At 48.3% G+C, this 20,815-nt stretch overlaps 1 protein-coding gene across 4 annotated transcripts in view; it reads left to right on the forward strand.

The window, feature by feature from the left end:
- Positions 1 to 590: 590 nt before the first annotated feature.
- Positions 591 to 20,815, forward strand: part of TYRO3 (TYRO3 protein tyrosine kinase) — a 39,988-nt gene continuing 19,763 nt past the window's right edge. Inside the window, exons 1-8 of one of the 4 annotated variants that reach the window (XM_048948227.1) lie at positions 591 to 834; positions 3,621 to 3,804; positions 5,994 to 6,094; positions 10,058 to 10,228; positions 12,878 to 12,964; positions 17,037 to 17,152; positions 19,627 to 19,804; positions 20,258 to 20,400. In XM_048948227.1, coding sequence (XP_048804184.1) covers positions 747 to 834; positions 3,621 to 3,804; positions 5,994 to 6,094; positions 10,058 to 10,228; positions 12,878 to 12,964; positions 17,037 to 17,152; positions 19,627 to 19,804; positions 20,258 to 20,400 — 1,068 coding nt within the window. In that variant the 5' untranslated portion in view covers positions 591 to 746. The remainder of the gene's footprint in view (positions 835 to 3,620; positions 3,805 to 5,993; positions 6,095 to 10,057; positions 10,229 to 12,877; positions 12,965 to 17,036; positions 17,153 to 19,626; positions 19,805 to 20,257; positions 20,401 to 20,815) is intronic. The other 3 variants (XM_048948229.1, XM_048948228.1, XM_048948230.1) reach the window with 3 other exon arrangements.

Below are 20,815 nucleotides of genomic sequence, written 5' to 3' on the forward strand. Positions count from 1 at the left end.
TTTTGTTTCGTCAGTGACTTTCCCCACACTTTGCGGGTCACTTTGTGAGAGCCGAGATGTCCTCAGCCCTCCTCTTGCCCTCGCAGCAGCAGAAAGGAGGCTGAGGGTGCACATCCCTGCAGGAAGGACGGACGGAGCAGGGGTGCTGAGGTCTGCGGTCCGCACCAGAGCCTTGGCTGAGGGGGGCTGAACCCCCACCATCCCCTCTGCCCGGCGAGGGCGGCTCCCGAGCCACGCTGCCCTCCGCTCCCACACGGAGGCCCCGAGGGAAGTGGCGTCCTCTCCCCGATGCCCCGTGCGCGGCAGCCCTTCGGTGGTGCTGCGGGAACGACCCCCCTCGGCCTCCCAAGGCCCCACGGCTCTGCCCGCCTCGGGCCGGGCTAGGAGAGGCCGGTGGCGGCGGCGGGGCGGTGATTTTCCGCTCCAGGGGCCGCTCATGTATATTTATTTATGCCGTGATGTCAGAGGGGGACCACGGCTCGCGATGACCGCCCGAAAGCGCCATTTCCTGGCGGAGAAGGCGGTGGCGGAGGGCCGGGCCCGGCCCCGGGGGAGGAGCCGCGCGGCCGCGCGCCGACAGGGGGAGAGAGCCCGGCACTGAGCGCCCAGCGGCGGAACCGCGCCGCGCAGCACCGGGAGCGCCGCTGACCCGGCCGAAGCCGCCGCGGAACTTGGAGCGTTCCCGCAGCGTCGAAGGGCGGCCCGGCGGAGCCGAGGAACCGGGGGAGGATGGTCGTGCGGGAGCGATGGAGCTGAGGCGGAGCATGGCGCTGCCGCGGCTCTTCTTGCTGGGACTGTGGGCTGCGGCGCTCCGGGACGGCGCCGTGGCGGCAGGTGAGGCGCTGACAGCCCGGCGGGGACACGGGGCCGACGCCGCCACAGGTGGCCGGGTCTTAGCGTGCCCGCGAGGCCGGGCTGCGGGGAGCGGGAGCCGCGGTTGGCGGCGGGCTCGGAAAGCCTCGGGGGCCGGCGGAGGCATCGCCCTGGAGCTTGCCTCGCTCGGGTCTCCTCGGAGGAAAGCCGGGCGCGAGGCGTTCCCGGGCGGCTTTTGCTGGTGTTCTTTCTGAACTGGTTTCCCGAAGTTTCACCTCCGGGACCGCTCGGTGCCCGGCGGGCGGGAGGCGGCGGGACGCGAGAGCGGCGGCGCCGCGGCGGGACGGGCAGCGGCCAGCCGGAGCAGCGGGCACGGCGGGGCACGGGAAGCTGCCCGCAGCGCGCGCGGACAGCGGCCGTCTCCCCCTCGCTCCAGAAATAACTTCAGCAGACCGTGCTTCTGTTCCCAGCCATCAAAAGATTCAGCTGTCTCAAGAGTTTGTTTTTTTAAAAACTACCACAGGCAGATCCGCTGCCTTTGTGTTTGACAGCCGGTGTGTTCTTTTGCTGTCAGTTCCGTCTGTTGGCGAGGAATGTGACATAATTTCATTTCAAGCAGCCCTGCACGCTGCAGCGGGAGCCGCTGGTGCAGATCGGCTCGGAGGAGCCCCGCGGGGTGAGGTTGTTCCCTGTGCTGCCCGAGTGCTGTCAGATGGGAAGGTGTGAGTGGAGAGTAGAAGTAGGAAAGGGAGGTGTTCAAATTAACTTTGATCGCCTCTGTGCTCCCTCCCGATAACTGCAGGAAGGGTGCTGCAGATTAGGCTGCATTTTGTCAGAAACCTGTGAATTTACCAGAAGACTCTGACCTGTATTTCCTCATTTCAGTCGGTACTGACAGGGGGTTCGTTATACTTAGACGATGTGAAGAATTACAACTTGGGCTGAATGCTCACACTGTATGTTAAATTCCTCCAGCGTTACTTAGTGTGGGAACTGAAACCATAAAGGGTCTCTAATGACACTTCATTGTTTAATTTGTGGCTAACTCTTCAGCAGAGCCAGCCTGGGGAATCCGGGTAGCTTGCTTCTCCTTTGAGGCACCTAAGGTGAGAGAGTGCCGGTCAGTGTCCATGTGCTCAGCTGCCTGCCCATGCTGGTTTGCTGTAGCACAGAGAGCCTTTGTGCAGCTTTCAGCTTTCCTGTTTTGCTCCAGCGCTGAGCAGTGGCAGGGGAGGCTGTTTTCTGGCACGCACAGAGATATGCAATTTGTGTTACAGATGAGTTAAGTAATGTGAGATTAGATCATCCTCACCCAAGGTGATTAAATCCTTAGCCCTGCAAACCAGTTGCAGAGCCTAACCTAAAGCTAGCTTACTAGTTTTGCTGTGCTTTTTGTCAATTTTCTGAATTAACAGCAGCAGGTATGCAAAAACACAGTGTGCTGGCAGCAGCTGTTAGCAGCTGGTGGGACTCCATGGGGGAACATCCTGCTGCCAGCATTCAGGGCTGCTTGGGGTGCTGGGCTGCACACTTTCCCTGCTGCTGCAGGAGTTGTGGGGCTGGGGGGGAGTGGCATGCAATGCACCTCTGTGTTTGGTCACCTTTGGGTGTGATGGAGTTGTAGAGCAGCAGGGCTGCTGGCTCAACAGTGCTCTTTAGGGCAGTGAGGCATCCTGCAAGCAGCTGGCAGCCAGTGCCTGTAATGCGTGGTGCTGCACCAGAGAGGGGGAGTGGTGGGGTGGTGTTGTTGGTGTTTGTTTTTGTTGTCTTTTCCTGAAGGATGCGGAAGCCGCTCTCAGGACATAATATTGAGCTGGGCTAGACCTGTTCTGATCTGTCGGTCCTGTGCCACTGCATAGGAAATGGCCACTCTCCCTAACAAAACCAGCTTCACATTTATTTTCCACATTCCACCTTTCCCACGGTCTCCTTTGATCCTCTGGTTCCTTTTTTATTTGCCATCTTTCTTAAACGTGCTCCTCCAGCTGGCTTCCGTGCTCTCTCATGGTAACACATTCCATAGATGCACTCTGCTCGAGGGAAGCACTCCCCACCCACCCACCCACACACATTGCTCTGGGCCAGATGCCGATTGCTTCTGCGGCAGCATGGCAGTGAGCAGCTTCACTGGCGCTGGTCCTGCTGCTTCAGGGTAGCAGCTCTATGACCTGAGCACAGCACAGTCCTTTGGCTGGGGCCAGAGACTGGGGAGGCTGCTGGGGCACACGTTTGCGTTGGGTGGCAAATCCCTGCTCAGCAATGAGGTGTGCTGCAAAACAGGCTTTGCTGTCACAGGTCTTGTAAATGGCAGGGAGGCTTCCCGTAACACGGAGGAGCTGTGTACACTGAATAACATGGCATAATTGAGTCTTTCTTGCGTCCCAGCTCTTTTCAGATGTGTACAATGGAGCAAGCAAGATGCTTTCTTAGCAGCACAGGAGCTCTGTAGCTGAAATGAAAGCAGGGGAGAAAGAGGGAGGTGTGGTACTGCAGTGAGAATGTGCTTAATGTAGCTGGACTGCAGACATGGCCAAACTCTGGCCCTTTGGGCTGGTTCTGCCTGGTAGCATTACCTAGTGCTGAGCAAGCAGAGCTGGGAGCAGCCCCATGTGCAGACTGAGCACCACCTCTCTCCACTATAGCAATCTTGGTGCCTTTGGCTGTTGCCAAGCAGAGGCAAGACTGCTGCTCTATTTGCAGAGCATTCTGGTAGGGTATGTAATTCCAGAGCGCCAACCTGGAGTAATTTGCTGTACTCCAACCCCCCTTTTTTCTGGGGGTGGGGAGGAGTAGTATTTTTCTTTTAGGTATGAAGTTTACAGGATCTCCAATCAAATTAAAGGTGTCCCAGGGTCAACCCGTCAAACTAAATTGCAGCCTGGAGGGAATGGAAGATCCCGAGATGTTGTGGATCAAAGACGGAGCAGTGGTGCAAAGCGTAGACCAGGTGTACATTCCAGTAGATGAAGATCACTGGATCGGCTTCCTCAGGTACACCAGATGTGGAGAACGAAGACTATCATGGAAGCTATTGCAGTGTTCTGCTGTCAGCTATAGCTTTGTGACTGCAGTGACCTCGGTGGGCAGGGTCCTTTGGCCTGCAGTTCAGCATATGGCTAAGGCATAACTGAGAGCAGAACTGAAGCCACTGAAGGCTGAAGCGATACACTGGAACCCTACTGGTTTCCTGACTGCTGTGCTAACAGGTGCTTTGCTAACACTTGTACTGCTTGAGACATGACTTCGAGGTGAAAGGCTGTTCTTGCCTTGTTCGTTCATCTTGCTCTGCTGCGCAGCTGGAAGACTAGTGCCTGACTTACAGGTTCTCTCTCTTGTACTCTGTTTTCTTTCTCTCTCTCGAGCTGTCAGTCTGCCTGAGGGGTGAGCCTTGTTCATTGAAAGGGAGATTCCCAGGACTCCATCTGCTTTCTCTCTTTGAGGAAGTGTATTTGGCATCTGAACCTTCCCTGAGTTATTTTGCAGAGATTTTTCTAATATGTTTACTCCACATGATACCAGGCCTGCCCTACTCAGAGGCTCAAGAACTCCCTTCTGCAGCGCAGCTTTCTGCGAGCTTAATGCAGCAGGAGGTGAGTGTTGGTGAGTTCTTGAAATGAGTTAAACAGGATCCAAGCCTCTGGCTCTTTTTCTTTACATAAGGAGAGTTTGTACAAGCAAGCATGCCATCACTCTGAGGGCTCAAAACTGTTAACTGACTAAGAATAGATCTTCTGAGCTGAGGCTTCTCCTCTTAGGTCTCTTGGTGTGGCATTGCATGGAGTCTCCAGTTCCAGCCACTAAAAATTTTGTGACTTGCCTGTAATAAATGTTCTCATAGGAAAAAAAAAAAAAAAACACCTCTATGCCTTGTGAAACTGTTGCATAACATTATGTTATGGAAACAGTTTGTCTTGAATCTATACCATTTACTTCTTCCCGTTCTGCTTTGCCTCTGTCAATCTGATCTCTTCTCACATCTTGCTTATTTCCACTGAGAATTTTCTGCAGCCCCAGGGGGTGCTAAATCCAGATGTCTCCATGTTTCTCTCCTTTTTCTTTTCTGCTACTGAACTGGTCATTTCTCTCCACTGCGTGACTCTGCAATTGCTGTGTTTCAGAACATGTGTCTGAATGGGCAGGACTGCTGCTTCCAAGGGAAGGTACAGCTCTGAAAATCAGGCTGTAATGGGACCATTGTGTGTATTTCACCAAATACTCTCCCTTTTCAGTCTTCTGTCCTGATACATCTTTCCCTGTCTCCAAGAAGGGCTAGTGTTAGGAAAGTGGGTCTCAGATGTGCTGAAGATCCCTGCATGACAGTAGGCACATGGCTGCTCATCGTGACGGGGCAGTAGACATTGCTATAATGACAGGCACTCAGAGTCACACTGGTACCTTTGGTAGCTATAGCAGCTTTGGGACCAAATTCTGCCTTACTCACTACGCTGTCTTCATATCAGAAGCAGCTGAGATGCTGCAGATATCCAGTGGTAGATGGAGGAGCAAAATTTCTTTTATGAACAGCTCAGTTGCCGCAACTGCTTTCCCCTGTTTAGGTGCATCCTTTCAGAAGGAGAGTTGATGCTAAGCAAGTAACAGTGTAGAAAGGTTTGTAGGGTGAGGTCAGGGTGTGGAGTAAGCAGTGTAACCTCTTCAAAAGCACAAGCTGAGAGCTGCAAGTTGTCTTGCAGTGTGAAATGCTTTAGAATAACACTGAGCACAGTGAAGTGACCTATTTATTCCCACAGGAAGCTGTCCAGGCACCTAACTGAGGAAGAACAGTTGGGCTCATTGGAGGCGTGTGATTTGGAGTTTTCCGCTAGTTCAAGCACTGTGGGCTGAGCTGTTGCTCTCAAGGAGTAGATAGTCACGACTCAGGATCAAGGAGAGGACCGACCTCTTGCAGTTCTCTAAGGACACAAATTACAGGTTTTCTGCAAGGATATTTCAGAGAGAGGTTGTCTGCTCTGCTGAGGATCCTTCCATCCACTCTAGGGAGGAGCCTCCTTTCTCCACTGGTTTCCATGTGCTTTGTGCTGGCTATTGCCCTCCTCCCCAGAGCTGGCTGCATTTCTGTGGCTGCTGTCTGTGCATCTGGTTTGCCAAATTCTAGAGGGTCCTTTGGGGCAAAACGTGCTTTATCCACATAAAATATCGATATGGCTTTTGACTTTTTTCAGCCTGAAATCCGTCGAGAGGACAGATTCTGGGAAGTACTGGTGCCAGGTTGAGAACGGGGGGAAGAAGGAAGAATCACAGCAAGTGTGGCTCATAGTGGAAGGTAAGGAGGAGTAGTAGTGCTGGTTTCCTTTCAGATTGACCCATCAATATACTTCAGGTGGAAGTGATGAGAATGGTTTGCTCGAGTGACAAGCTTCTTTGCTCTGAACCACTGCTGATAACTGCAGTGAGGTCGCTCCAGAGCAGGACTAAGAAATGAAAGGGTAGTAGCTTTGAGGAAAGGAGCTGTCAGTTTATTAGCCTTCTGGTTTTATTTTGGCACATTTCCCTCCAGTCCCTCAGTCCACCGTTGCTTTGGTCTTCAAATAGTTTATAGAATAGGCTGAAAGGGATCCATGGGGATCATCTGCTCCAGCCTTCTTCTCAAAGCAGGGCTTCAGATGGTTCTGTGTATTGGTCAAGCAGATCTTTGAGGGCACAGTACAACTTTAACCCAGTTCTGAGAGCTTCGGGTGAAGCACTGTACATCAGCGCTTCATAGACACACCTTGATGTGGCACCGTTTGCCTAGCCTTATCTGACAAAATACAACTTGTGGGTAGTTGTCTAAAAGTTACCTGAAGCAGAGTGGTTTGGCGGCTTCTTATTGCCTGTATTTCATTTCCCTTAAGCCTTGTTAAGTCCTTGGAAGCTGGTAGTAATAGGATGGTGCAATATTTGATGAGGCAGTTGACGGGAACAATGTATTTGCATAGAGAACTGGATTCTTGGGTGTAATTAGTAACATTTTGGGCCAGAGTTTGATCAGTGCTTTTAAAGAGGGGGCATAGGTTGGGTGCCACCGAAGATGGTGTCGTTTGGATGGCATTTTACAGCAAAGGTCTTGCTCATTCAGAGCTGTGGAAACATTCGTAGTGGTTCTTGTGGGAAGAGGAGTGTTGTCCTGCAGTTGTCTTCATGAGTTCCAGGGGTTTGTTCACCTAAAACTTCAGGCACAGCTCCACCTGAGAAACATTACTTGTAGCTTAAAATTTGCTTTTGTATGGGGTTTCTATTTCTCTTCCAATTGCCATGGCCCATTCCAGAGGTGGCTGCATTTGCATGGTGGGTGCATTAGGAGTGATTGGGTAGCTCAGTATGCTGAGCAATCTGAAAAACAAAGGAGCCCTTCTGGATAATACAGGCAGAAAAGAACAAAGTCACAAAAACCAGCTGCAGCTAGAGAAGGGGGAGTGCTGTGAATGAAGGCCAAAGCTTACAGCAGAACGAGCTAAAAATGCATCTAGTCATTTTTATGAGAAAAGCAAGTATGACAGAAACTAGTTAAACCTGAACTGAGTGTGTAGTCATGTGAACTGGAAGGTAGTGGAAAAAGATAAAAAATTAACAAGAAGTGATAAAGGGTGGATTTAAAAATAATAAACTGAAAGTAGCTGCTGTTAGCATAAGAAAATGCTTGGGAATGCAAATGCCTGTCAGTCCCACCTTCACTGTTATCTCTGAGTGTATTTCTTCTTTGGGCATGCCAGCTTTATCTAGAAGTGATTTGCTGTTTTAATAATGACTGTTCTCTTCTTTGACTGAGAGGGAATCTTTTCTGGTCACATACACAGCCCTCTGTAGGCGTTGACACCCTTCACTATGCTGTACAGTGCAATAGTAGACTTGGGGATCTAACTTACAGTGAGATATGTAATATCTGTGGGTGGAGATTCACTTAGTCTTTATCAGACAGAAGTTGGTGTTTGAACTGTGTCTGTAATACAATGCAAATGTTTGACTGTATGAAACACTCCTCAGAATTTACAAAAACAAAATGACTGAGAATGTTTCTGGTGTAGCAACTAGATTCTGGCTTTACTAAGAAGGTGATAGTGTTTGATGCCTGAAGAGGTAATCCAGAGGCATGCTGTAGAGAGACCATCTGAAAATAAGGATTATCCTTCTTATAGAACTTTCCCTCTGAAATTACACCCCTAACCACGGGGCTGTCCCTGAGGCTGCTGACCCCCAATATGCCTATGGAGTCAGCACCCCAGCCTGACACACACAGATAGGTTCACCTTAATACTGTCTAAAATCTGAGCTGTAGAAGATTATCCCTGTAGGGTGGATGCTGGAATAAAGAATGCACAGGCTCATTTTCTGATTTTTGCCAATGCTTTCCTGGCTGTTGGCTGCTAGCTGCCTCCATGGTGCATCTGTGAGATGTGGGTGCTGGCACTCACCTCCTGCTGGGAACTGGGAGGCTCAAAATGCCGCAGACAGCGAGATGTCCAGGTAATGTATTTACAGGGGCAGTGCGAGTTCCTGAGCCAGATGAGTCAGCTGCACTCCCTAAACTATGAGAGTTTTTAATTGTGGTCGTGGCTGATCTGGTTAGTTGCTACCAAAGTGAGAAAACCTGCTGAGCGGGACAGGATCCTCCCAGAAGGTTACCTTGGGTGCCATGGCAAAGGAACAGCAGGCAGGGATCCAGCTCATGGGTAGAAAGGGACACCGGTATTTTCCCCTCTGGCCTCTCTAGAAAAGGAGGACAAAGCAGGTGGAGGTTTCACAGGTGGTATCTGAAAAGTTCATTCTCTTCTATTCTTTATGCATGACTGCAGTAAACAAGTAAAGCATGTAAGCACAAATGAGCGATGAATCGTGGCAATGGCTATCCGTGTTCTGAGCCCTGGTTTTTGTGCAGATTGGCAGTGTCATTCCTGAGGTGACCTATTTTTAGACCTGTTTAAGATGATTCGTTTACATCACTTGGAAGGGACAAGTGGCAAGGAAGAGAGGAAGGCACGGAGAAACTGCCACATGAAGGACACAAATGGTGACCAGGCTGTCAGTAAAAGATGGAGGATGGCACTTTTAGTTGTAGAGCAGAGGGAATGACAAGCATTAGGCTCCTAAATCTATCTCAGTACCTACTAATTGCCTGCTTTTGCACATGCTCAGCATCTGCTGTGCCAGCTGGAGACATGCGGACCTGTCACCTCTGGCTGAGGGCAGGCAGGTGACCTAAGCGTGTGAGGGACCAGTATTGTTCATTGCTCTTTCTGTTAGCAGTTTCCCAAACACTTTCTCTGTCTGGAGGTGCCTCATTTCTCCTTTCAGTGTAGACACTGTCATTAGCTGCTGTGCTTGAGTTTAAAAGGCGCTCAGCACTTCTCTGGGCCTTCAAGTCCTCCACTGGTCACCAGAAGTGGGTGTCACTTGTTACTTAGTACTGGTAGCTGCTGAAACTGCATGACTGGTTTGAAACACTGAAACCACCAGTGGCTTGGCACTGCCTGTAAGAGGAAGCATATCTCTGGATGCACTGCATTGCACTGGGCTGTTACCAGTTGAGAGAAGTCCAGAGGTAGCCTTACTGCAGCTCCCTAAGGTTCTGATCCGAGGCCTGTTGCACCAAGCTGGACTTTTGCCACTGTGGCAAACAGATACTTACTGAGCTAATTACATTTATGTTAGCTCTGTAACAAATCATCCCTAATTTCAGAGCAGTCTGATTCTCTCAGTGTTGAGCATGCTGGGCAGCCCCTCCATTCAATTTGGCTGTGCAGAATGTTGTGAGTGATCCCTGCATCTCATCAGAGGAGTTCTCTCCTCATTCACACATTACTAGTTTAATGTGTTTGGAAAGTTCCGTTTTTAATGTGTGGCAAGAAGTATCTGCAGCTGGGTTAAATGTCTTAAAAATGGTGTCAGGCATGGCTATGGATATGGACTGTTGCTTCTTAAAGCTCCATTATCTCCAACTGAAAAAATTAGCAAATAATACTGTTAAAAGCTACTTTATAGGGAAGTTTTGAAGGAGGCTTGGTGAAAGAGAGATTTTCAAAGGCATTTTGGGGAGGAAGCATTCTTTTCTCACTGGCTTATAGTAGGAATGAATGGCCATTCACATCCTGAGGTGATCTAGCATATCTTGTTAAGGGCTTGGGCAGGGTCAGATTAGGCACAGGGGCAGGGCAGATGGGTGTCCAGTGTTGAGCACTGGTATTAGAGGTAAAAAATAGAGTTGGAAAAAGCCTCTCAAGTTCCTATCACTTGTCTGTTGCTTTTCTAGGTGTGCCCTACTTTACTGTGGAACCTGAGGATGTGTCCGTGTCCCCTAATGCCCCATTTCATATGGCCTGTGCTGCTGTTGGTCCCCCTGAACCAGTGACAATTGTCTGGTGGATGGGAGACTCTAGAGTGGGGCTTCCAGACATCTCCCCCTCCATCTTAAACGTGTCAGGTAAGGCTGCTGCCAGTGCAGAGGGTCACTGAGCATCAAAAGTGTGGAAAGGGAGAGGAGAGGAGAGCTCTCTTCCATATATGCCTAAGTGACACTGAGTCGCCACACAGTTTGGGAATGTTCTTTGACTGCACGTGAGTGAGGGCTGAGAGATCATGAACACAACATATGAAGCCAGATCATCTTGGAGGATGATGGCTGTGTTTTCTGCTGGGGCACAGGCTCCTCAGAGCTCAGGTGGAGCTGGCACTGTGATGAAGATGCTACTGGAGACGTGATGCATTGGGTGCCTTTTCTGTTGTTCCACCTACATGGTGTGTGTTTATGGCTTTATTAAATGACTCTGTTGGTGATGTTTGGCTTAGAAACCTGAAAGCATTCACATGTAACAGACACCACCTCCTCTTTCCACATATAGCCATGTCGTGCACTGCTTTCCCCTCTCCCCCTCACTCCAGTCTCGCAGCTATGCTGGATATTGTTGTCATTAAAACCTGCCCTCCTCATGTATTTTGGCACTTTTAGGCTGTTTGTATTGGTGCTGAAATGGGCTGGTTGACAACCTCAGAGACAACAGTTTGCTCCAGAGCTGGTGGTAGTGTGTGGTGGTAACACTGCCTTCCCACCAGGAGCCAGTAGTATTTTGGGCTCTCCTCAGCCTGCTTTCAGGATAGGGTGGTGTATAACTACCAGTAGCTATTCTTGTCATTATCCTCCTACAGGTAACTTAATTCTAGTTACTTGTCCAACAGCTTTGTGATGCGTCTCTATGCTGCTATTATTGTTGGCAACCCCGAGCCAAGCTTGAACTAACTAGGTTTTATGACTCAGATTCATCTTTGGGGCCTCTTCCTCAGTGTTAATACAGTTAACACCCAGAGGGAGTTTGTTTGTCTAAATCTCTGGCCATCCTTCAAGCTATCCAATCCAATTAAGCATTCCCTTTAAACCTAATTTGTATGTAAATCAGAACTTGGTTTGTGATTTGCGATGGTTTTATCATCAGTTCCCTCTTCTACGTAGTCGCTGGATGCTGTTCCAAGTTGGAAATGAAAACTGCTCCCTTATGATATAATCTGCTGGTTGAAAACTGAAAAGACTGATCATTGAAAGGGAGAAAATGGTTAAAAAAAAGTGTCCTTTCTTCTACTGACCTCATCTTTTGGTGCCTCACTAAACTTTTGACATTGTAGGGCAGTGGTGGAGCTGAAAGGCCAGGTGCTGGCATTTTATCTCTTTTATTTAATCAGAAGGAAAAAGGCAAAATTGATAGTTTTCTCACCTGGAAACTAGCTTCTGAATTACTTAGAATTTTAACTGCATAGGACTAATTAGGATTTTCCTTGGGGGCTCTTCTCTTTGCTGAGGCATGTCAAAAGATGGCTGGTCATGCATTGTAAACTAATGAAAATGTCAAATGATGGAGAAAATAATGATTAAGTAGTGTCCAGAAAGCAAACCTTTAAAAGATTTGTCAAGCAATTTGTTAAAAGGCCTGTTGTGTTTGGGAGGGGGTGCTGGCAGTGGTGTTGGAGAGCAAAGAGGTATTGGTTTGTGGTGCCCTTCGCGTTTTCCTGTATTTGATCCTGTCTTTGGGAAGTGCCTTGCATGTCATGTGCTTCTCTGTTCTGCTGCGTGCTGGCAACCCTTTCCTCTGCCTGACTGGGGTGACTGAAAGGATCTGAAATGTATTGGTCTTTTATTTTGTGGCAGTCCCTCCTGTCCTCTACTACATCTTCTTTGCAATGCTGTCAGTCTCAGGCTCTTAGAAGATGTATCACAGGGCAAAAACAGATATTGTGCAAGCTGCACCACGTGGTTCTGAGAGGCCTTTCCCCTCCTGAACTGCATGCCCATAGTGTCCCAGCACTTAACCTTTCTCAGATAGAGCCCTGTAAGGCAGCTGAGGGCCAAACAGAGTGGAAAAAAAAAATGCTGGTTGGTCATGATTCTCTAGGCAGCTTTGCAAATGTGTCCTAGTCATGCTCGATTAACAATACCCATATGCATCTTGGAGCAGTTGGATATCAGTATGATGACATGTTCAGGCCCTGTGGGATGGATAGGTGCTCACAGAAGAGAGCGTGCATAGCCATCCCATTTATTGAATCACCCCTGCAAAGTGCCTCCATACTGATGCAGCAGTGTTTTGCTTTTATTTCCTTTACATGTCTTCCAAAGTTGGATGCAAGGCGAGGGGCAGGTGGGCATTAGCTGGAAGCCCACATGTCTGGCTGGAAGCCTGCCTGGTGGTGGCTGTTGTAGAGGAGCTCAGGTGTCAGGCTGAGAGCTGGAGTGCTGATGAGACACGTGGTTCAGCATGGTCCTTGCTCCAAGAGAGCAGTGTGTGAGAAAGGGACATCTTCTGATCAAATGCTGTGATCTGCTGTTCTGCCAGGTTCGTCCTTCTTTTGCACTGCTTTCTGAAGCTTCGAGGAAGGCTCTTCTATGCTGCCAGGTTCTCTCCATTAAAAATGTAGTTATCACATTAATTACATTGAAATCCATGTGCTTTTGATTGGCACCCAGCTCAGCTCTCCAACTGCTTGTACAGCATAAGCTAGATATCGCACCATTGAAATTCTGCTGAAGGTTGGAGCTGGATTATATAGCTGTTTGTTTTCTTTCCTTTTCTTGGCTGATTTCCAGGTATTAATCAAAGCACAGTGTTCTCCTGCGAAGCTCACAACGTAAAGGGATTGTCTTCTTCTCGGACAGCCACGGTTCAGATTAAAGGTGAGAGGATGGGGGTGGGAGGCGGGTTTGCACTGTGGGGAGTGGAGGAAAGGCTCCTTAATGTGAAGGGCTGCCTTGGAGCTGCCAGCAAGCTGCTGGCTGCAGCTCTGAGCAGCCAAAAGCATGCTTTGTGCTCTGCTGGCAGATCCTACTTGCTGCGCAGGGCCCTGTCCCAGGCTGTTGGAAATAAAGCACATCTGGTTCAGGAATGGAAATGGGATGTCAGATAGCACTTTCTGCTTGAAAAGAAGGAGGTCAGAGCTGAAAGATTGTTTGTGAGAGATGTAGTTGGGTATCATCTAAACCATCTCTGGGGAAACCTTTACTGCCTGGAGATAGATAGGTATTCTTAGTGCTAAAGAGGCCATTACTTCTGCTTGTTTCAGTTGGCATCGCATTACATGCTGAAAAGAGACATGGAAGGCGATCACCAGTGGCCAATAGAACCTACTCATCCACATTGGTTTTATGGATCTTACTTTTATGTTCTTCACCCTTCAGAAACTAATTCAAAACAATTCCTAGCCCTTCCATGGGCAGATGCCATTCAGAGCCCCCAAGCTGATGGCAAATCTCCTTGCATCCAGGTGACTGAAACAGGAAAAAGCAGAGCAGTCAGCTCTTCCCTTCCTCTTCATGTTGGGATGCTTCTGCATTTGAATTTTTTGTCATGCTTTAATGCACGTTCAATCACTTGATTATCAGTTCCAGGAGACATGTCACGAAAATCGTTTGTTCCAAGAAACAGCTTATTGCTCAGCCTGTGTAACAGCAATCACTTATGTCTGTATCAGATTCGCAATTGTAGCAGGGAGTATACACTAAAATATAGCTCAAAATCCAGCTGTAGATCTGCCATTCCTACAGTGTATTTTTCTTCAGGACAAACATTGTGGTTACTGCTATGCCAAGAATGCAGCGTGCTGCTCTAGGAAGATTTACAACTTAATTTAAAAACCTTTGGAGTTGTTGCCTTAGAGGCTTGTCTACGCAGGGGAATTGGTTATTGTGAAATATATCTTCCATGGATATTTTTATCCTGGGATAGAGTTTAGTTCACAGAGCTATTAAGCTTTAAAAGTCGCCTAAATGCCATAATTGGAGATAACGTTTGGCATAAACAAGCATTTCTCTTTCTCTTTTTTTTTTTAATGTTAACACACGTTTAACTATAGATAAGATGATGGGATAAAGCAAAAAAGTGCTCTAAATGCTTCAGGGTTAACCATAACATGATGAACCAACACCGCTTATTTGTGAAGGACTTAAACCTTCACATACCTGTGCGCGCTTCAGAGCTGAGGAAAGTGAGTTTCAGTGGTATGGCAGATGTGCCAGAATGTGACGTCTTCTGAAGAGGCAGAAAGAGGTTTTAAATGTCAAATCCAAAGCTGCAGTTGTACAGTTCTAAATGTAATGCCTCAAAGATCTATCTAAAAGAGAAGTTATAAACCTAGGGAAGGGGTGAGGTGCTTCTAAAGAGCAACAGTTAGAAAATCTGGAACAAACCCTGTCAAAATTCAAGCAGAGCTTCCTAACAGGGGCATCAGCAGGGCAAGGAACTGGCCCAGATAATGTTCATTTAGTCCTTGATCCTATAAACAAGTGGACTTGAAAGATACTGCTCCTGGAAGTAGTTGTCTGTACATGTATGGTCAAGGCCTTCCTCTTTTGCACAGATCCGTCTGCTAATGAGGACTCTGAAGTCTTTCTACAATTTATTAAACCATTTGTTTCTTCTGTGTTTCCAGTGGCAAATATTTTTGCTAGGGCATTGACAAACTGGTAACATTTCTTCCTCTTTGCTACTGTTGTTGTTCATTATCTATTCTCGGTAGTGCCCACAATGTGCTCGTCCACTCCGAGCAGAAAATTACTGTTATTGTAGCTCACAGTCCCCAGCAGTGCACAAAGCCCCATTGTTTCAGGCACTCTGCAAACACAGGGGAAGTTAACTCACATAATCTTAACACTTAAGCTGCTGTTTTCAGCTGCCTTTGCTCTCATGTGTGCAGCTAAGTCTTCTAGGGTCATATCATGTGTCTCACAGTATGACCACGGCCACTCCTTTTTGTTCAGCGTGTGATGGGGAAGTGCATCTGCCCCTCATGCATGCTGTAGAGTTAGGGAAAGGAGCAAGCAAGCTGACCCTCTTCAGCTTCACAGTGTAGGTGTGTTTATAGCTCATTATTGATACTGCTACTATAGGTTATGTCTCCTTCAGGCCCACAGTCCAGGATTGAAAATAACACTACAAACCCAAAAGTTATCATAGAGTCACTGATGTTGGAAAAGACCTCTAGCATCATTCAGTCCAACTATCAGCCCAACATGCCCACTAACCATGTCCCTGAGTGCCACATCCACACATTTCTTAAACACCTCCAGGGATGATGGCTCCATCACCACCCTAGGAAGCCCATTCTGGTGCCTTATCGCCTCTTCTGAGAAGAAATGTTTCCTAATATCCAACCTGAACCTCCCCTAGCACAACTTAAGGCTGTTGCCTCATCCTATTCCTGTTACTTAGGGGGAGAGGCCAACCGCCACTTTGCTACAATCTCCTTTCAGGCAGTTGTAGAGAGTGATAAGTTCTCCCTTGAGCCTCTGTGTTTGCAAAAGACTCGAGGGCAGTGTTTCGGTGATACCCAAGCAAGCAAAAAGACAGCCTTTTTTCTCCTTATGAGCCTGAGTACCAAAATCAAAAGGGGAAGAAAACAAGACACTGGGAAGTCGTAAGTTAACTCCCAGAGAATGCATTGCCCATCCCAGCCCTGTGCTCTGCCCTATGACACGTGTGCACGCGACACATGTGCACTGTTCCATCTGGGTGGTAGCCCCCCCCTCCTCGTGACAAGTTACAGGACAGTGAAGGCTTCATAGGGTTAATCTGTGGCATCATCTGTTCCCTGCCTCATCCTCTCCCCCATATCTGCTGCCGTGTGTGGTGGCCCCATGGTGTTGCTGGTAGCAGAACGGTGAGATGAGGAGCGAGGATTGCAGATGGAATACTTTTGCTTTGTGATTCTCCACTGCCTCTTTTCACTGAAGGTTGCCCGGGAGAGGTGGAAAATATGATCTGTAGGCTGAACTTTGTCCTGAGAACCTTAGATTTTTGAAAGAGATCTTCTGAGGGTATAATCTGTTGAGATGCAATAGAAAAAAATTTTTCAGTGTGGCAGTGTATGATTCTGAGAGGAACATAAGGTCAGGGAGAGATTGGTGTCTGTGAAACTGATTGTTTTTCAGGAGTGAGATGTCTAAATTAAAGCAGAGACTCAGGAGTGAAAAAGAGTTGGGAGGAATGTGTCAGGAGGAGAGCCTGGAGGCCCTTGTGGTGACGGAGGTATTTGGTCAGAGCGAGTGCAGAAGCGATGCTGCAGTGCTGCTCTGTGATGTAGGAAGCATGAACGCCTGATTAAATGCCTGTCTGGGAATCCTGATTTCTGTTTCTGACTCTGCCATTAATTTGTAGTGTGGCATTAACCACGTAATAGCACTCTGCCTCAAATTGCCTCTGTAAAACAGAGAGTGCCTTAGAGTTTATTAACCCCAGAGCTGAAGGAGCAGGGTTCCACCCAGGCTCTGTTCCAGGTGCTGCTGCAGCCCAACTGTGGGGAACTGGAGTACGGTTGTACAGCGCACCCCTCCACCTGGTGCTGGCAGAGCTGCTTTGGGGTCAGACTGAGCTGGGAGAGGAATTTTAAAGCCCTGATTTGTTCACAGTGCAGGCCCACAGACTGGGCTGGATCACATTTTGCAGTGGAGGGGGCAAGGAAGGGGGCTGAATAATGCAGGTGAGGGCATCACCTGCTGCACTGCTACCGAAGAGTAGCTGCCACTGTGCATCCAGCAAGTGTGCTGCACTTGTAAAGAATGGATATGGATAGCTTGTTCAATGTTAAGGTAATCGTTTCATTCACCACAGTCAGGAACACTCTAAAGATATGATATTGTACCATTTCTGTCTGCAATTTCATTGCATAATTTCTAGCCTCAAGGCTCTGTGCATTTCCATGTGAATACCTGCTCAAATCTGTCAATGCTGAAAAGTCTCTTTTCTCCTTTCCAGCCATGCCTCTGCCGCCCCTCAACGTGACAGTGAGCCAGGTCACCAGCAGCAATGCCAGTGTGGTCTGGGTGCCGGGGTTTGATGGCCGTGCTCCCCTCCATTCTTGCACTCTTCAGGTACGAGTTGTCCCACTGACAGCTCTGGTTGTCCCCTCTATGACAACAGTACGCTCTGGGTTTTCTACATGAAGAGTGAGCCACCTGCCCGAGGAGTTTGCAGGAGGGCGTAGGGTGGTACAGGAGAAGTGGGGATGATGGTGGAAGGTGATAAGTTGGGCTTTTTTAGACAAAGTCAAGCATGTTTGCATGTTTTCATAGAATCATAGAGTGGTTTAGAATAATTTTAAGCCCTGCCTCTAAATCTTATTTGGCTTTCTGCTGTCAAAGACCAGTTCTACCCAAAGCATCAGGGGTGATGGTATCCTTGAGCTCCAGCTTATGCTGAGCACTCAAAATCTCTAAAAAATGGGATCCTGTCTTTAAATTCCTGGAAACAATGGTAGGAGTCCAACTTCAGGCAGAGTTAGTTTCCAGCGTATGCACTTACTGTAAGATTAGATCAAACAGCAGCCAAGCATCCAGGAGAAACAGCAATTCTTGGAGCAAGCAGCGCACCTCCCCGTGGGCTCATCTGTGGGTGTGGATGGGGAGCCCCTTTGCATTCCCCATCTGATTACAGCTCTAATAGGAGCTGCAGAGGAATGTCTGTGGGATGTAGCCAACTATGCAGAGGAAGGATTACAAGCACAAGGTATGCTGGAAGCAGCCTCGCTAATTTCCTTGCAGAGCTCTTTTATTTGGGAGCTGGGAAGGAAACCAGTGGTTGCATGCTCTGGTGTTTATTCCCGTTCGCAAGTAAAAGAAACCATCATCCTGATTTGGCTGCCTGGCAGAGGGAATGCCTGAATATAGCTGGCCCTGGTCTGTGTTTTTTGTTGCTGCTTCTGTTCTTGTTCAGAGCTGAAAATGGCTTTCTTCCTCCTGCACAAAGCCGAGTGAGCTCCAGTTGGAGCAGCCCATTCTCTCCGGGTTGCATGTTCATTGGCTTCAGCAATTCTAATCACTCTGAGGTTTGTTCCTCTTGCACTTTTGGCAGGGAGTGAGGGAACAAGGACATGAGGAAAAGAGGCCAAACATTGCGACTCGGGTTCTGCCTGCTCAGCAGTCTGTCACCCTCCTCTGTGCCTTGCAGACTATTCCTGTTCTGAGGACGAAGTTGCTGCATCTGGATCTGGGAGCAGGTTAACCTGCCTGGCAGTCATCTTGGCCAGCAGAAAGCTGCCTTTCCTCTCGTGGGCTTTGACAGCAGGAATGCCACAGTTTGTCTTCCCTCCTGCTCCCAGGGCTCTGGTTTTGTGAGAGCCAGTGACCCACATTTCCCATGTGAGAATGCTCACGCTCCTGGCTCACAGTGAGGGAGCGATTGTCCTCTGCTGGAGCCATGAGGGAGGAGGAGGGGCACTCGGCTCGGTGCTCTGGCACTGTGGCCTAGCAGCGGGTGTCCCACAAGCCCCCTGCTAGGGTGGGCAGATCGCTCCTGCCAGGGATGGGGCAGGAAATCACCGTGTTCACACAATGTTAGCAGGGAATAAAGGGGGCAGGTGTGAGACCCCTGCTCTTCAGAGTAATGGACAGAGATGCACCATCAGCATGAGGGGTTTTGCACAAAGGTCTGATTGTTTTTTCCCTGCTTTGGAGGACAGTGATAATGACAACAATATGCTTTTTTATTAAGGAGATTTGAGAACCTTCTTTTTCCCAGACAGATAAATCGGTGGGCCAAAAGTTCATGTGGGAATGAGCAGGGAGGAAGACTGCTATAGTCCTAGAGAATGCAGAGTCCCACAAGTGTCTCGCTTTTGTCATACAGCTTGCCTTTACTCCTAGCTCTGCTACTTTGTATGCGCTTGAGAAGAGAGATGGGCTGAGCCTGGGCGCTAGGCAGAGATCTCTGCTATTGTCAGTACAAAGCAAGTGGGGGCACTGAAGCTGCCTGTGCATTAAAAGCACGCAGTGCTGTCAGAGTGGAATTAAAATCCCTGTTGCGTAGGAGTTGAGATCTCAAGGGAGAAGGCGGGAAGAGGAGAGTTGCAGGAGTGATAAAAAGTTCATTTTCAATTTGGTTTGAAACAGTTCAGCTGAATCAAGCCATTGGTGTCTGCCAAGCCTCTAATCCGCTGCCAGACAGAAAGACCGTGCACTTCTGAAAAAGAAGCTGAGTTAGGGGTGGTGTGAGGCTACAGCGAAAGGGAAGTTGATCTAACCGTGCTCACTGCCCAAACTTAGACAAGCCTCAAAAGCAAGAAGCACTCCAATGGAGGCACACTCCATTTTCTTTAGAGGAAATGATAATCGAGTGTAGAATTTTTAACATAGGTAAGGATGTGTTTTTAAGTATTTGGAACCAAATTTTCAACTGGTGGAAAGTCACTGTGTTGCCAAATATAAGGGTGTGATGTCATTTAAGCAAATAAAGCATTGCTCGTGGTTCTTATTTGACAACTCCCTTTCCACACAGCTGATACCTTATCTATACCCCTATGGACCTGTTTTTCACATAGTAAAACACTGCTGTTTCATATTTGACACAGGTTGCTGAGTCCCCAGATGGCCAGGAGGTCTCCACTGAAGTTGCCCCAGTGCCTCCCTTTGCCTACGGTGTGCAGGGCCTGAAGCACTCAACCAACTACAGCGTTCGCGTGCAGTGCAGCAATGAGATGGGCAGCTCCCCTTTCACAGAGAGGGTTTACTTCCAGACACTGGAGCTTGGTAAGCAAATAGCAGTGAGTTTGCAAGGTGGTTCTGAAGCTGAAAAAGAGATGGGGATAAACTTCTTTGGACTTCTTTCTTGTTCCTAAGCACAAGAGAGGTTATGCTGTCAGATTGCTTGTCTGCTCTGAGGATTTCCTAACAAAATGTTAATACATAATCCAGTGTGGGTAACAGCTATAATGCATGAGAAACAAACTGATCCTGCCACAGTGCTCCTGCATGTTCCCCTAGGTCCTTAGGTTTCAGAGAAAAGCAAGGGATGTTGACTGATCTTATCTTGTCAACTTGAAACCAACATAGTGGTTGGTGGCTTGCAGGATTGGTTTCTCCCCTCATGCTCTCTTCTGGCTGATATCAGGAAATGGGGTCAGTCTGTCTTTTCAGTGACTTTCAGTGTGGGTAGGGCCTGATTTTCCTACACAGTGATTGTATTCTGTCTTCTTCATTCAGCTCCAAGCAGCACCCCACAAAATATCCATGTGATCCAGAGGGATCCTGGTTTGGTTTTGGAGTGGGAAGGCGTGGCTCCAGATGTGCTGAAAGAGAATGTCCTGGGATACAGGTTGGAGTGGATTCAGGATAACATGACTCAGGTAACAGATCCAGGGGGAGCTGAGTCATTGTGAACAGAGTTGGAGAATGGTCAGATTACATTTCTGGGCATGAGGGTCCCTCATCTTTTACCCAGACGAGGGGTTGGATTGCTGACATTGCTCTTGTGTAAATGGATCTGTTCTGATGTGCAGCAAATGATGATACTGCCTCAGTATTTGGACCCGGTTAATGTGAAATTCCTTTGCGTAAACGCTTACGTGTAGATAGACCAGTTCCCCTGATGTTCCTTGTACAACAAGGACAACAGAGAGGGATTTGGTTTATCCCTACCCCTTTCCAGTTCTGTCCCAAAAGCAGCTCAGAGTGCATGATCTCTTCTGTGGCAAAGCTTGGTTTTCAAATCCTAGCAGTGGAGTGTACTTAACAAGTGGACGAGTTACATAGTAAATGACA

Source organism: Lagopus muta, chromosome 6 (genome assembly GCF_023343835.1).
Source record: "Lagopus muta isolate bLagMut1 chromosome 6, bLagMut1 primary, whole genome shotgun sequence".
NCBI classification, from domain to species: Eukaryota; Metazoa; Chordata; class Aves; order Galliformes; family Phasianidae; genus Lagopus; species Lagopus muta.